This window comes from Copadichromis virginalis, linkage group LG13, assembly GCF_057382275.1.
Source record: "Copadichromis virginalis isolate Kocher_CV1m ecotype Utaka linkage group LG13, C_Virginalis_male_GT1.1, whole genome shotgun sequence".
NCBI lineage: Eukaryota > Metazoa > Chordata > Actinopteri > Cichliformes > Cichlidae > Copadichromis > Copadichromis virginalis.
The window spans coordinates 11,634,461-11,649,485 of NC_140630.1; the positions used below are offsets into that span (position 1 = coordinate 11,634,461).

General features: G+C 43.1%; 1 protein-coding gene across 1 annotated transcript; it reads left to right on the forward strand.

Moving 5' to 3' along the window:
• Positions 1 to 1,607: 1,607 nt before the first annotated feature.
• On the forward strand, positions 1,608 to 13,857 carry tnfaip3 (tumor necrosis factor, alpha-induced protein 3). The gene is made up of 9 exons (XM_085477292.1): positions 1,608 to 1,879; positions 3,490 to 3,898; positions 7,924 to 8,114; positions 8,212 to 8,353; positions 8,769 to 8,939; positions 9,047 to 9,224; positions 9,409 to 10,406; positions 10,582 to 10,775; positions 10,896 to 13,857. Exons 2-9 carry the CDS (start codon positions 3,592 to 3,594, stop codon positions 11,169 to 11,171), a joined length of 2,457 nt encoding a protein of 818 aa, XP_085333418.1. The 5' UTR covers positions 1,608 to 1,879; positions 3,490 to 3,591; the 3' UTR covers positions 11,172 to 13,857.
• The last annotated feature ends 1,168 nt before the right edge of the window (positions 13,858 to 15,025 follow it).

Sequence of the window (15,025 nt, forward strand, 5' to 3'; positions counted from 1 at the left end):
CTTGTATGTATATATATATATCTATATATCTATATATATATATATATATATATATATATATATATATATAAGCAATTCTGATTTTATGCTTCAAAAGGACTAGAGAGAAGTATAAACTTACCGCTCCTTCCTGTCTAATGACTTAGTCAACTTCAGTTTTCCTTTAATTCAAGAAGTCAAGAAGACTTTGGTAAGTTAAACTGACAAGTTAATCAAAAAAGAAATCAGGGGGTGTATGCATGTTTTAATAAAAAATAAAAAATACTGGCCCCAGTGTGTTGTATAGTAAGTCGATGCTAAGTTATATGTAGCTCTTTAACTTTTTGGTCCCAGTAGTACTGCAAATTGAATTTATGTTTTGTTTTTGATTGACTTAAGGAAATCAAACCATCTAAAAATTTTGCTTTTGTAACTTGCAGCATGTGGGCTTTTCCAACTTTTGTATTTTCACCTCCTCCTAAATGCTAAACTGAAACTTTATTTGTGTTGGAACACACCCATCACACAAAGCCTAAAAATATTTGTCTCTTTATGTCATCTAAATGTGTCACACCTCTTTTTCGTGTGCATAATGCTAACACATGCAACTCCAGCAAGTTGCATGTGTTAGCATCATGCATAACTTAAGCAAACGCTACACTTGGAAATAAAACATAAAGCTCTGACTACTTTTCCGTTGCAGCTTCTGAATGGTAGACCGCAGTAAAACAGTTAAGCATGCTCTGCCACATACTAGAAGCTCAGTCAAGATAATAAAACTTGTCAACCACAACAAACCACAGGTGCACAACAGACTTGTGACTTGACTGTTGTAATGCTTTAGCCGCCTTGACAGCCAAAGTCAGGTGGGTTGCTGGATGATGGAAGATGCACACTTTTCTTGGTAGACTAGAGCAAAGATCATCTGTTGATGTTTAGTATTGAACTCACATGAAAATGAGAGGCACAATTTAACCAAGTGTCAGTTTACGTTTCCATTAGGTGGAGACATATGGAGGTTAAGAGGCTTTCTTTAAGAGGAAACCAATTTTTGTTTTGTGATTTGGGTGGGAAGAGCTAGAAACTTTTGCCAAAATAAAAGAAAACTTCACTTTACATGAACATTGAGCTAACTTACTAATGTAGTGAATGAACCAGCGGGTTAGCAAAGAGCTCACATCTGCTTCTTAAATATCTTTGAGCAAGACAGGAATCCCCAAGAACCTGAAAGTCTGTAATTATATTTACATGATTTGCTAACAATTAAAGCACCATCGCATCATTGTTTCAATAGCTACAGTCATCAGACCATGAATGCACATATCAGTGCATGCAGTCAACAACTCAAATCCATTTCACAATCAGGTAATGAGCTTCGTTTTCCTTACTCATTTGCTGATTCTGAAGGTTAACGATTTATTTTTTAAGGCTGTCTCATGAAATAGAGTATGACGCGAACTGCCTCCCTCCCTCAGTGACGCTCCTTTGTGCTCAGTAGGTGGGATATGCTTTTCAGTATCGAGTCAGACAGATAGTAAAGACCCCCTGGTGGCAATGAGCTGCAACTACAGCGGTTGTGTGTGTGAGTGTGTGTGTGAGTGAGTAAGAGAGAGAGAGAGAGAGAGAGAGAGAGGAAAATGGGTGGACGGAAAGTCCCCGTGTGGAAATCCCCTTTGACTTGGACTTTTTCCTTGTTTTAAAAAAACTATCATTATCGTACGTGTGTATTCTTTTGAAAGGCTTCGCAGGCTGCGAGGGCTCCAAAATAGATCTGATACTGAAAGAAAGAGAAGGTTGAATGGCGCCGAGGACCGCTGCGGTGAGGCTGAGTGAAGTGGCTGAGAGAGGACTAGCCTGAGCATCCGGGAGGCTTTTGTTATTACCCCGACATATTACACAGGTAAGACGCCAGCCTTCCCTCCTTGTGCCTCCCCATGTGGACACACATTTCTTAGCAATTGGGTGAGACTTGGTGGGTAAGACCACGTTTGGGCCTTGAGTAATGTATGGTCGTGTTTCTGGGGACACGGAGGAAGCTTGAAGCCTGCTCACGACAGTGGCTTTGACAGCCATTGTTTACAAAGACGTCACCCTCGAGCGGATAGCAGGACATTTAAACAGCCAAATGTGGCATCGGCGAAGCTACAGTGTATCGATACCCGCGCTGTTAGACGCGATTGAACGCTACATTGTTCCAAAGGTAGTTGTCATTGGAATTACGTAAGCCTTTAACGTCAGCAAAGTCTCCTGTTATTGTGTTTTTGTGTAGCCAGCCATCCTAAACCGCAGCGTCCACCCGGGTGCTGCTGTCTGTCTGCCTTAAAGTGTGCCCCGCTGTGACAGCACGCCACGCTAATGATTCGTGTCAACATGCTCCCTGACATCCAGGTGTCTGTTGTCTGGTCCCTCATGTGACTGACTAGCCCTTTAGCACGGCCTAGTCTGTTGTTGCACCTGCTGCTGTTTGGGTAGTAAAGGCACAGAGGCCAATAGAAGCTCGCTGTTCAGGTGTTTGTGGACTCGAACAGTATCTTTCGACCTGACTGCCAGCTTGCGAGAGGTTGATAGAAGGATGTTGTGGGAAGTTTAAAAGTCAGCAAAACTCCAGGCCCACTTGCTGACCATTACTTTCTACTTCCTCTAAACTGCTAATGCGTCTTCACTGCGTTGAAATGTGAGGGGAAATAGTCCTTTAAAACCTTCCCTTTAGCAAACTTGACTCAAATTGGGTATAGAGGTTGTGCATTGAACCTCAGTACCTTTATACTTAAAGTATAAAAACTGCCAAAAGTTTCCCTAATTTTCCTAGCTTTCAAATTACTGTAACAAATTGGGAAACGTGGCTGAATTAAAGTTGTATTTTATTTCAATTTCATTGTTCTTGACAATGACAATAAATAAATACTACTACTACTTTATTTAGGGGAAATAATTCTGCAGCTGCTTGTCTTTTAAATGACTTCAGGGAGTGACGTAAACCCAGGTTAGATTATCTTCCTCCTGTACTGAGAGCAGTGTTTGTGTCTGTACTGAAAGCCTATAATTTTTCTAATGATTCCCAGCCTTTTAAATGGAGACTTTATGCAGGCTGTTGAGGGAGGAGGCCTTGTGACCTTCCCATCAGCCTGGGAAGCCCTGGGTGGCCTTCGGTTAAGGTCTGGAAAGCACCCGTTTATTGTTGGAAGTCTTTGAGCTCAGTGGGACACTAGGAAGCCCTGTTGAGGGAAACTCTCAAAAACCATCAAGACAAAAAGGAGAATTAAAAGAACAAACAAGAATACAAAGGGGTCTTTGTGTACTTTATTCAGTTGGGCCCAGCAGAATCTCCAGGAAAAAGCACCATACAGCCTCCATACTGGAATCATCCTTTGTGATGGGTAGTTTCCCAAACAAACTGTAAATTAAGTTGTGCCTTAAGTCTTAATTTGTTAGGAAGGGGACTCTCCACTGAAAATTTCCCACAAATCCCTGCTGTGAAATAACATGTCCTCTCCGCTTCTCTCCATCCAGTTTCCACGTTGATCCGGCATCGGTGGTTGGTGCCTCCTCCTCCTCCTCTCCTCCTTGCTCCTCTTCCTCCCCTCCTTCCATTCACCTGGCCAGCCATCCGCCATGTCGCAGGGTCAGAACTTCCTCCCCAAATTCCTGTTTGTCTCCAACCTGCTCAAGGCAGTGAAGATCCGACAGCGAGTGCCTAACGATGTGGTGAAGCCTGCTGCCAGCGGTGGCCTCATGCACCACCTGCGGGGTATGCACCGGTACACGCTGGAGATGATCGCCATGAACCACTTCCCCCAGGCCTTCAGGGAGGTGGTTCAGGCCGCCATCCTGGACCGAGCCATGCAGGCCTCATTAGAGAAGGAGAAAAAGCTCAACTGGTGTGGGGAGTTGAAGAAGATGGTGCCCTTACGCACCAATGGTAAGAACGATTATGCTGATGTTGAGGAGCTGTTCTGGAATATGGAGGCTACAGTAAACCAGATTTCTGTGGTGGTCTTGTAAGTGGATGAAGCTCCACGAAGCTTTGTTGATGTTCAAAGATGTTTTATATTATTGGTTGTATAGCAGAGGGCACCGTAAATAACTGCTGTTGGAGCAGTAGGTGATATTCAACACGAATAGAACAATTCAGCAGATTGGTCACAGAGCTAATGTTGAACCATTTCTCCTTGATTTTAGAAGCAAAACATATTGCGCTCAACACAGGATGTGTTTTGCTTTTGTTTCATTTTCTATGAGAGAGATGGTGAGCTCTTATGAGTCAGGACTATTTGATATGCAAATTCTGAGATGTCATTACTCACAGGCAGGGTTACTGTAAATGACAACAATCGAGGGACGTGAGTTCCGCTTTCACATAGACTCATTTAGCAGCCCCCTTGGTTTTACTGTGCCGACCTTAGTGTTTGACTTTAGGCACCCCACTGCTAAGTCATGTTTTCTGTTACGTGAATGTTGTAAGACGGGAACATCCCAGGGCAGGCAAACATGTAGACTCGGGCCTGATTACTTCTGATCATAGTTGTGTACTGGGAAATTCTCTGGCGTCACATGCAGGACTGTTATTTACTGTCTGTGATGTTTCAGACCCAACTATTTCCACAGTTTTTCATTTGCTGCATTTGGGGTATGCCCCCTCTTTTTCTGTGTAGGTGTGTGTTAGTGAATGTCAGTGGATGTCAAAAAAACACACCGTTTTACCTTAAATTCCCCACCTGCCTGACTTTATGTGACTTTATGGATTTGTGTTTGTGATGATCTGTTAGAGCTCATCAGACCTTGTTAAAGCAAACGTGTGTGTCTCTGGTGGCCTTTTCCATCTATACTGCAGTAGCTTAAACACAGCTGCTGTGTACATCAGATCTATTTTAAAGTTAATGGAGAGCAAGGTTTTTGAGAGGAATCATCAGCTATAGCTTCACAACAGAAGGAGGAAGAGGAAATCAGTCATAACTGCAGCTTTGTGCTAAACATGTGAGTTTCCAGAGGAAATACTTTCTTTCTTTCTCATGTGAGAAATTCCTACATTGGTCACATATCAGAAGTTACTTTGAATAATTACTGGATGGTTGAGGAACTTGCTGGATGTGTTATGTCCTACAGTACTTTTTTTAAATAGTGAAACTCTTTGAAAGGGTCCCTGCCAATTCTGAAGTTAGTAATCACTGAAGGACTTACTGTAACTGTCATCAGCACATAATTCCCCCTTGCAAAGACCCCTTAATTGATGACCAAAATGGATGACTTCTGCTGCCAGTAACCTGGCTGGAATTTCCTGGTTTGCGAAGATGATGTCATAAAGAGGAGACAGAATTTAGTGCCGGAGCGTCTAACTCTGAAGGACCCAGACGTGACTTTGAGCAGAGGACGGACAACACGCACGCACGCACACACTCACACACACACACAAGGCTGACTGACTGCTGCTGAGTCACTGGAGCTCAGCAGACACACAAATACAGAAAGAAAACGTGAGAGAGAAGAAGTCTGTTCACTGATGTCCAGCGCCGTTGTCGGATATCTGTCTCCACATCATCTCAGAACTGAATTTACCAGTGAACCCAAAATCCTTATCTCATTTGGTCTATGCAAATGCACTAAAGATCCAAACCCCATAACCAATTTCCCCGAGCCCGGCTTAATTACGAAGCAAGACCACAGAATATAACTGACCATCAAAAAAAACCCAGACTCATAAAACTTCCACTCCGCTTCAATTAAAATAACAGGGCCACATCCGTTTTCCTGATACATCCAACTTTTCCTCCAAGTAAAACAAGGCTTTATTAGAATTCAGTCTCTCTTCTGTCTTGAATGTCTCGGACACATCCGTGGGGTTTTCCCAAACAGTATCCCATGTCTGTCATGTGTCCCCATCAGGAAGGATTTGTTCAGCTACAATACACTAACTTCATGGTTAAGTTACTGGGAGGACACATACACTGCTGCAGTGTTCTGCCTTACAAATAAAGCTTTTAGGTTTCTTTTGGGGCATCCACATTATTCCTCCTAGATTGGGGTATGTGGTATGTGCACTTTGTTTTTATAAGCAAGACTACACAAGGAAAAACTTGATGAGGAGGCGACGCATGAGCAAAGGATGAGCCAGTGAAATTTTCCATATCACTTTCTGTAAAATGGGACATTGGCCTTAGTGGATAATCTATGAGCGTTTTTCTAGTTTGGTAATAATTTACTGCAGTTGTTTACAGTCACAAATCTTGGGCCATTCTCACACAACAACCTGCAGACAAGGTGTGGGAAAGTGCAGCCCTGCTGGAAGCACACTGTTGCAAACTTGTGCTGTCACCTGGACAGTGACCAAATCAACTTAAGTCTGGCTCTGCACTGGTATGTTTTCAGGAAGTTCCCCAGCTTGCCACAGAGGAAGTATCTATATATAACCTGATGGGAGCTGCTGAACCACTTTCATCTTTAGTTTTCAGGCACCTCACTTTGTGATCATGACTTTTTTTCATGCAAGAGGAAGTGATTACGTGTGTGGACATTTGTTTGGATTTGTGTGTACCTTTGGGCCTACATATGTCTGGTGTTTTTTATTAAAAAAGCCTTGCATTTTATGTTTTTGCTGAGTGATGCAAGAGCACTGAAATGGAACAACATCTAGCTGGTCTGAAATGGAGAAGTGTTTTTTTTTCTCTCTTTAAATACAGCGAGATGTTCCTTCAGTTGAAAGAAAACAACTGTAGCTTAGATTGCATTAATTGAGCCACACAACAATTAATGCTACACTGAGATCAGATTTTGGCCTATTTAACACTTGCATCAAAACAAAACAACATTTTATGATCCTTTTTTTTTAGAAATTTTTTCCTAGCTGTTTCTTAAACCTACTTAAACTTAAACTTTTCCTGTATAGAGGAGAGATCTTGAAAACGCCTGTTTAATACAGCAGTATTTTACAAAGAAGGGTGCAGATGCTTTATGTGTATGAAGTTACTGCCAGGTAAATGTTTGTGGAGGGAAAAAAAAGAAGTACACATTATAGTTCATGTGTATATGCTTGTGCATGTGAGGACCCATGTTATCTCTGCTCATTAATCACAGCATTCATCGGGTGTTGATTGTAGTATTTAAAAAGATAACATTCCATCCGGTCCAAGTCACGCCTTTGTGGAAAGTACAGGACCAGCTGAGTAGCATTGATGAGTTGGGATCATAGGAGGGGAGCATGCACACATGCACTCGCATGAAAGACAGAAGTTAGTACAGGGAAATTCCTGTGTTTAGTGTGGCAACAGGGTTTTTCAGAGCTGCACACATTAACAAATATGGGCTCTGCTGTTTCACAATGAGAAAAAGACCCAGTACTGCCAAAGGAGAATAAATAAAATTCCAGGATTTTTAGCCGCTCACGCTCTCACACACTCGTCTTTTCAGCAACCAAGTCTTTACCTATATTCTACTGACTGGCTGCAGTGATAAAGGCACATACGTTTGGCAAAAACAAATATATGTATGTGAGAATTCTGGTTTTCTATACAGATTTAGATTGTAAAAAGATTCAGTTTTTCAAAAACATGTTCCGGGGAAATTACGGGTCATTTTTATCAGCCTTGTCTGTGGCGTGTGTACTGTTAGATGTATAAGGGTCATATAATAGTCGAAACACCAGATACTAACGACCAGCCCAGCGGCCTGGAAATCCCCAGACTTTAGTTACACTTGTGTGTGTGTGTGTGTGTGTGTGTGTGTGTGTGTGTGTGTGTGTGTGTGTGTGTGTGTGTGTGTGTGTGTGTGTGTGTGTGTGTGTGTACACATTGCAGTTGCCTGTTTTTTATGCTGTATGTGCATAGCCTTTGTATGTGTGCGTGTGCATGTGCCTATTCACAGAAGGAGAACTTTGTGTCCTGTGTACAAAATCAACCAACCATAGTACTAAAAACACATGTGTTTTCTTGCCTCCTCTTTGTGTGTCTGTAGGAGATGGGAACTGTTTGCTTCATGCAGCCTCTCAGTACATGCTGGGTGTTCAGGACACAGACCTGGTTCTTCGGAAAGCTCTCCATGGTGTTTTGAAAGAAACTGACACGGGCGTCTTCAAAGCTCGCTTCCAGGCAGAGCTGCTCCAATCTCAGGAGTTCACCCAAACTGGACTCCGATACACCACCATGGTATGAATTTTCAACTAGATCCATTTTCCATTACTTTGCTTTGAGAAAACTGTGCTCATGCAGAAGTTTATTTCCTAATTGTGTGCATTTGTTCCAGAACTGGGAGGATGAGTGGGAAAAGATTGTGAAGATGGCATCGCCAGTCTCCAGTAGCAATGGCCTCCAGTTTGATTCTTTGGAGGACATCCACATCTTCATCCTCTCCAACATTCTCCGCAGACCCATCATCGTCATTGCAGGTACTCCCTTTTTTATCATCTCAAATTATGCTTATTTATCCTTGTTAGCCCTCAAAGACTCACTGGTTTTGTAAGAGCACATCTTGTAATGTATAATATATCACCACCATTCCTCAACATTTGCTCTCGGTTGTTTTGAAGTCTTCTTAATGCACTGTGTCACTTACTGTCTATCTTAATAAAGAATCTCAAATGACTACTGATGATTTCTCAACTTCAAAATATAAAAAAATAAATATGCAGAAACATGTTTGCAGTCATATTTGAGCAAAGCTTGCTTTTTCAGGATCTAAAATCCTAAAATGACTGCACATTGCTCCATTTATTCCACTTGAATTGGGTGCAGCTCTATAAAAGTTGTTCATTGTCATTTGTTAGAGAGTTATAAACTCTTAAATCTTTGTTCTTTCAACAGACCAGGTGGTCAGGAGTATGAAATCCGGCACCTCCATCTCTCCTCTGAATGTGGGTGGGATTTATCTGCCTCTACACTGGCAACCCACAGAGTGCTACAAATACCCAATAGTGCTCGGCTACGACTCCCAGCACTTTGCACCCCTCATCACCATCAAAGACAGTGGTCCAGGTACAAATCACAAAGAAATAGGTGTTATATATTTGGCACGATAAAGGGACAAAGCAGGACCCCTGTTCATGGATTTGGCTCTGTGTATCTTTAACTGAATTTCCCAGAGATCCGAGCAGTACCGCTGATCAATCCGAGGCGGAATGGCTTTGAGGAACTGAAAGTTCATTTTCTGATGGAGAAGGAGCAGCAGCAGAAAGAGAGGCTCCTCAAAGAGTACCTGCACCTGATAGAGATCCCTATCAGATTGGGCCATGACATTACACAGATTATGAAAGCTGCAAGGTACTTGGGCATTATAAGTTCCATCCATTGTTAAATGCAGCCTTGAACAGCTCATGGCATAAGAATTGTTTTTGACTGATTATCAAAGATAATTTAGCCAAACTACTTTTATTAACTATGAATTTGAAAGGGAAAAAAGTAATAAAATGCAGTTAAGAACCACATTGTATGTCTCTGTCCTAAGGCTGGATGAGGGAAACCTTCCTGAAGACATGAACCTGATGGAGGACTACCTACAGCTTGTGAACCATGAGTACCAGCGCTGGCAGGAGGACAAGGAGCAGGCATGGGCCGCCCAGCCACAGCGTCCGCCACCCTTCTCCGTCTCCCAGCTCTCGCTTATTGAGATCCGCTGTGCCACACCACGATGCACCTTCTATGTCTCTGTGGACACGCAGCCTCATTGCCATGAATGCTTTGAAAAGCGGCAGGCCACTACTGGTGGAGGAGCGAGGATAGAAGGGGTAATTCAGACTAAGGAAGGAGGTTTACAAGGTGGGGTAGGAGTCATAGGGGGATCAGAGACTGAGGTGAGCTCCAGAGGGGCCAGAAGTAGCAGCCCCCCATGCTCTTCATCTGGGAGAGGAGTAGTGTTATCCAGTCCCCGCTCAGCCCCGCCCACCGCCCCCAGCCTCAGCCTATACAGTGAAACACATGCAATGAAGTGCAAGACACCCGGCTGCCTCTTCACCCTAAGTGTGGAGCATGATGGACTTTGTGAGCGCTGCTTCAACTCCAGGCAAAACCATGGACCCCCTGGAGTTGGAACGGCCGCTACAGGACTGCCAGGGACCAATGGGGGGCCTGTCGTTCCCCACCCAGCCCAGGGCTCCGGCTGGAACCAGTGGGGAGGCTGTGAGACCGAGACAGAGCGATGTAACATGTGCAGAAAGGAGGCGTTTAGGATATTCAATGGCTTGTGTCCACCCTGCATGCAGAGACAGCAGGCTCCAGAAAGGGGAGAGCCACAACAGATCAATCCCAGGACTGAAGCCTCATCTTCAGCTTGGACCCAGGCCAGGGACACTGAGCGGCCATGCCTCACTCTAACTCCAGGGCACACCTCAGCTTGGCAGGGCCCTGTGGCCCGACCTTGTAAAAGATCTGGCTGCCAGTTCTTTGGGACACCTGAGAAACTGGGTTTCTGCACTATTTGCTACGTAGACTATCAGACAAATCACCGTAAGTCCTAAAACAAAACTAGAAAACACTTCTTGCATTGCACGCTTTTCGTATATATAAAATTTATTATAAAAGCCGTATAGCTGTCTTAATAAACATCTCATTTAACTGTTCTGTTTGTTGTTATTCAAATATCATATGGCACATTGCTTATGTTGGCCACTGTTTCTTCCAGACCTGACTCCTCCTCCTGCCCCGGCCCAGAGTCGGCATGGTTTGGAGACAGGCTTCCAGAATGCCTCACGATGTCGTGGGCCTGGGTGTGGTGCAGTTGGCAAGGTGATGCTGGAGGGCTACTGTGATAAGTGCTACGTAAAAGAGCAAAGTGCAAGACTTAACCAAGTCGCAAATCGCACGTCCCCTCCTCTGGTAGGTACCTGCCATACCTTCATAACTCCTCACTGTTCTTCACGTCTTGTTTTTTTCGTGTGTTCTTCTTCTTCGCCTGTTGACAGTTCTTTCCATTCTCGCTCTTTCTCTGTACAAAAGCGTGAACGAGCAGCAAAACCCAGATCTTCGCAGCAATCCCAGACCCAGACTCAGTGCCGGCGGAGTGGCTGCAGTAATGTGTCCCCGGGTTGCACAGACCTCTGCCCAGAGTGCCACACGCGTGGTCAGGGCAGAGAGCCAGGAAGACGGGCGCAGGCGCCCAAAGAAAAGTCGAAGCAGCGATGCCGGACACAAGGCTGTGACCACTACGCCAACCAAGAGAAACAGGGCTACTGCAACGAGTGTGACCACTTCAAACAGATTTACCGCGGCTGACCACATTTAGCGCCCATGCACACGACAGCGATGATGACACATCGCTAGCACGCTAGAGCCGCCGCCCTGCTGTGGGCTCTCCATGCCAGTCAATGCACCTCTGATACTAACTAACCAACTAACTAACTTGCTAGTGACTAACTAGTTACCTTATGGCCTGAAAATCAAACCCCCCATGTAGAATGTGAAGAGAGAGTGTGTGTATGTGGGGGTGGTGGTGAGTGTGTGTGTTTTCGCAGTAGACATGGCCTCCAGAATACCTCTTTGTGCAATTATTATCATCTGACATGCCCTGCGCACTTACACGGTGAGAGGTTTGGCTACATGTCAGAGCAACTGAATTAACTCTTGTGTACAATATGTATTTAGAGGTACGTAGTGAATCGTGCCGGACAAAATGATTGTATGTCGACATAACAAGAAGCATCTGACATTGCTTTCTAGACCACAGCCAAGGATTTATACCCCCCGTCTGTCTGTCTGTCTTAACCCATCTGTGTATCTGTCTGCCTGTCTGTCTAGCATTTGCTCTGAAGAAAGAGAGATGCAGTAGTTGGGCATGCCCAACAGCAAATCTCTGTGAAAATAGTCAGCAGAAGTGTGCAAAACTGGGCCAAAGGAAAGCAAGCAAAGTGCTTGAAATTAAGTTAAATGGCATTCACCACTGTTTTGCTTAAATCTCCTAAATCACTCATCTATGTCCTCACAACCCAGACAAAGATTTTTTTTTTTCAAAAAGATTCTCTTGCAGTCAATATTGTAAAAATGGTCAAATATTGATTTTCTTCCATTAGCCAGACAATAGCAGGGTTAGTTTATATTTTGAGGCTAATTAACCTTATTACTGTTACATATCTGATGTAAATTGCTTGATATGGAAAGTAAAAAAACAAATTATAAACTGTGCAGGACAGACAGGGCAGGCCCCTGTTAGTTTTGGTGCTACATGTACAGAAATACAAGCCTCTCCATTGTAGCCAACATGCTGGTGGTTTCAGCGGACAGAAGGCAGAGATCACAGTAGAGACAGGACTCACTCTCTTTCAAAACCTCCTTTCCTTCCTCTTATTTCCCTTTTTCTCCAAAACAAATCTGTTGCCTTGGACGTTGTTTTCCTGTTTACTTACCACTTAAGCACCTAGAAACGCATAGACACATGCGCACACATATCTACACAATGTATACACCAACATAATATCGTCAGTCCTGTTAAAAGGGGATTGGCAACTGTGAGGAGAACTGAGACTACAAGGACAGGCGAAGTCTGGATAATTATCCACCCTACTACTGTATACACACGCACACATGCAAACACAGCTTTGTGAGATTGTATGTCCCCACCCCAGCCTGAGGTAATGTGTAGGTAAATGAACCTGTAAAGATGCATTCCTCTCTGCTTCACCCTCCTGGATGTGCCAAGGCATCACTTTCAAAACTTCAGAGAGCAATCCTGTTGCCTGCTTTGGCTAATCTTGTCTATCTGAATGTGTTTGTGCTGCTTGTACAGCAGCACAGTATTGGGGCTGATCCTCGATAAGTTTTGCCTTTACATAGTGATTGAAATTTTATGGACCAGAGGGGCCTGATCAGTGATTATGGATCAGTGCTCCCACTTATAAAAAATGCTTTTGTGAACATGGATCTTAGTCCATACCGTAGGACCTTCCAACCCGATGCCTCATCTTCAATACACACACACACACATACACACATACAGATAAAACGTACGCGTGTGTGCGTCTGGAGTACACAAAAAACTGACATTCCTCCTCTTTTTTTCTTTTCTTTTTTTTTGAATTTCAAATGTATTTTGATATATTTGTTTTTTTTCTGCCAAAAGAGGAAAAAAAAAACAAAAAAACGTGCCATCAATTGCCAAACAGTTGTTGTTACCTCCTTAAAAACGGCCAGCCTGGACCATTCTAAACTAACCAGAGTGCCACAGATTGACATCTCCTGTTCTGCGCAACCACAGACTTCAGCTAATCCAGATCTCTCATGCTGAAAACCCCCTAATGGACACCATCTTTCCGTGAACTTATCTTTTATTCAGATACGAAGAAATGTCTGTCTGTAAAGATAAGCTCAAACATGAAACATTTATCAGACTCAAATTTGGTAATAACTGGAACCTCTTTCCCCTCTTACTTTAGCTGTGGGCAGATATCCATCTGTGGCTCTAGTTAGAAAAGCATAGACAACCAGGCTCTTGGTCTGCCTTTTCATTCAACTGTATCTAAAGCTGTCAGGCCAGCCCACGTGTTGACGGCCTGGACGTAGATCTCTGTGTGCTTTAATCACCTCTAGACAAACCTTAATCACTTCAAGGCCAATTAGTGCTCAGCTCATCATAACCTCTTAACAAGGGGCTCTGACTGAGTTTGACTGGGAGGAGATCACATAAGTTGCACATGACTTGTCTAAGCTGCTGAGGCATTTAGGAATGGTACTCCGACCTGTGTAGGGACATTCCAACAGTAGGAAGAGCATCGACTTAAGAGCAGAAGGTGTAACAAAACATGCAAATGGTGTGGAAGTTTCTTTGTGTGACTTTTTGACAATAGGGTATTGTATGAAAAAAGCCTGGTTTTATTTGTTAAGTATTTATTCATATCAAAATATCTGTATTGTGTGATTCAATAATTATTTATATGTCGTCCTGAAATGAATTATTTTTATTAAGAAATCTGAAATCTGACTGATGTGTTTCTTGGGTCTGTACTTACTGTGTGTGTGCGCATATACTTGTGTGGATGTATTTTGACATCAGGTGGAACCGTAGAATTCGATTTGCGTGAGGATTGGCGTCAAACATTTATTATATTGATAAAAATCATATTAACGTGCAGCCCCATGTCAACAAGTGCAATCGCTGTCAGGGGAGAGTTTATTATAAGCTTTTGAAGCTACAACTTACTGATGAGTCTCAAATGCATCACCTGCTTGCAAACAACACCACAAACATCATTGGTGATGACCCTAACTCTAGAACTAGGCAATTAGAATATGTTTATTGATTTATTAAGTTGTTCTCCAAAATATTTTCAATTGGGAAACAAAGAAAGCGTTTATTCAAAGTGACATACATCAAAAATATCTATGTTTTCCCCCCAAAAAGTCTCCAAAATATACAATTATAGGGGAGTGCTAGGGTTATGGATGGGATTATGCTTACTTAAACTTCATTGGGTTAAGTTGCTGTTTGGAAAAGAAAGTTGTAAAGATGAGCTTGTTGCATTTATGTTTAAGTGTATGATGGTTCCAGTTTAAAATGAGGTTTTGCAGAAAGGGAACATTGTGGGTTTTTCGAGAACAGCTCATTCAACCAATGCATGAGTGACTGAGGTCATCAGTAACTCGACATCAAAGGCAAAAAAAAGCACGTCAGGCTGTCATTGTGAGGAGAGTTTTGTCCCGAATGAGTAATGTTGTATAGTGGTTAACAGCTTTTCCTAATGTGTGAAAGTTCCAGACCAGTAGGAAGCACAAGTTCCTGTGAAGGTTGTGTTAGGAAGGGCATCTGGTGTAAAAGTGCGCAGGTCCGTCTACTGTGGTGACCTATTGTGAATAATGGAGCAGCTGAAAGAAGCTAGAACAATGCAAAAGTTATTGCTTTTTACTCCCTATACTTCATTAAATACTGTTTCGGTGTTAAAATTATAATTGAGTCAGGGTAAAGCCTGGGGCCCTTAGTTATGATGTTATGATCAGTGAAGGTCCTTATAAAGATAGCTAAATATGGCCTTGTGTGTATGTATATGCCTCAACACACAGAGAGTGGAGGAGGCGGCAGCCACACAGGGGAAACAGTGGTAAGAGAGTACTTTTAGCCAAAATATGGGAAGTGTTCATCC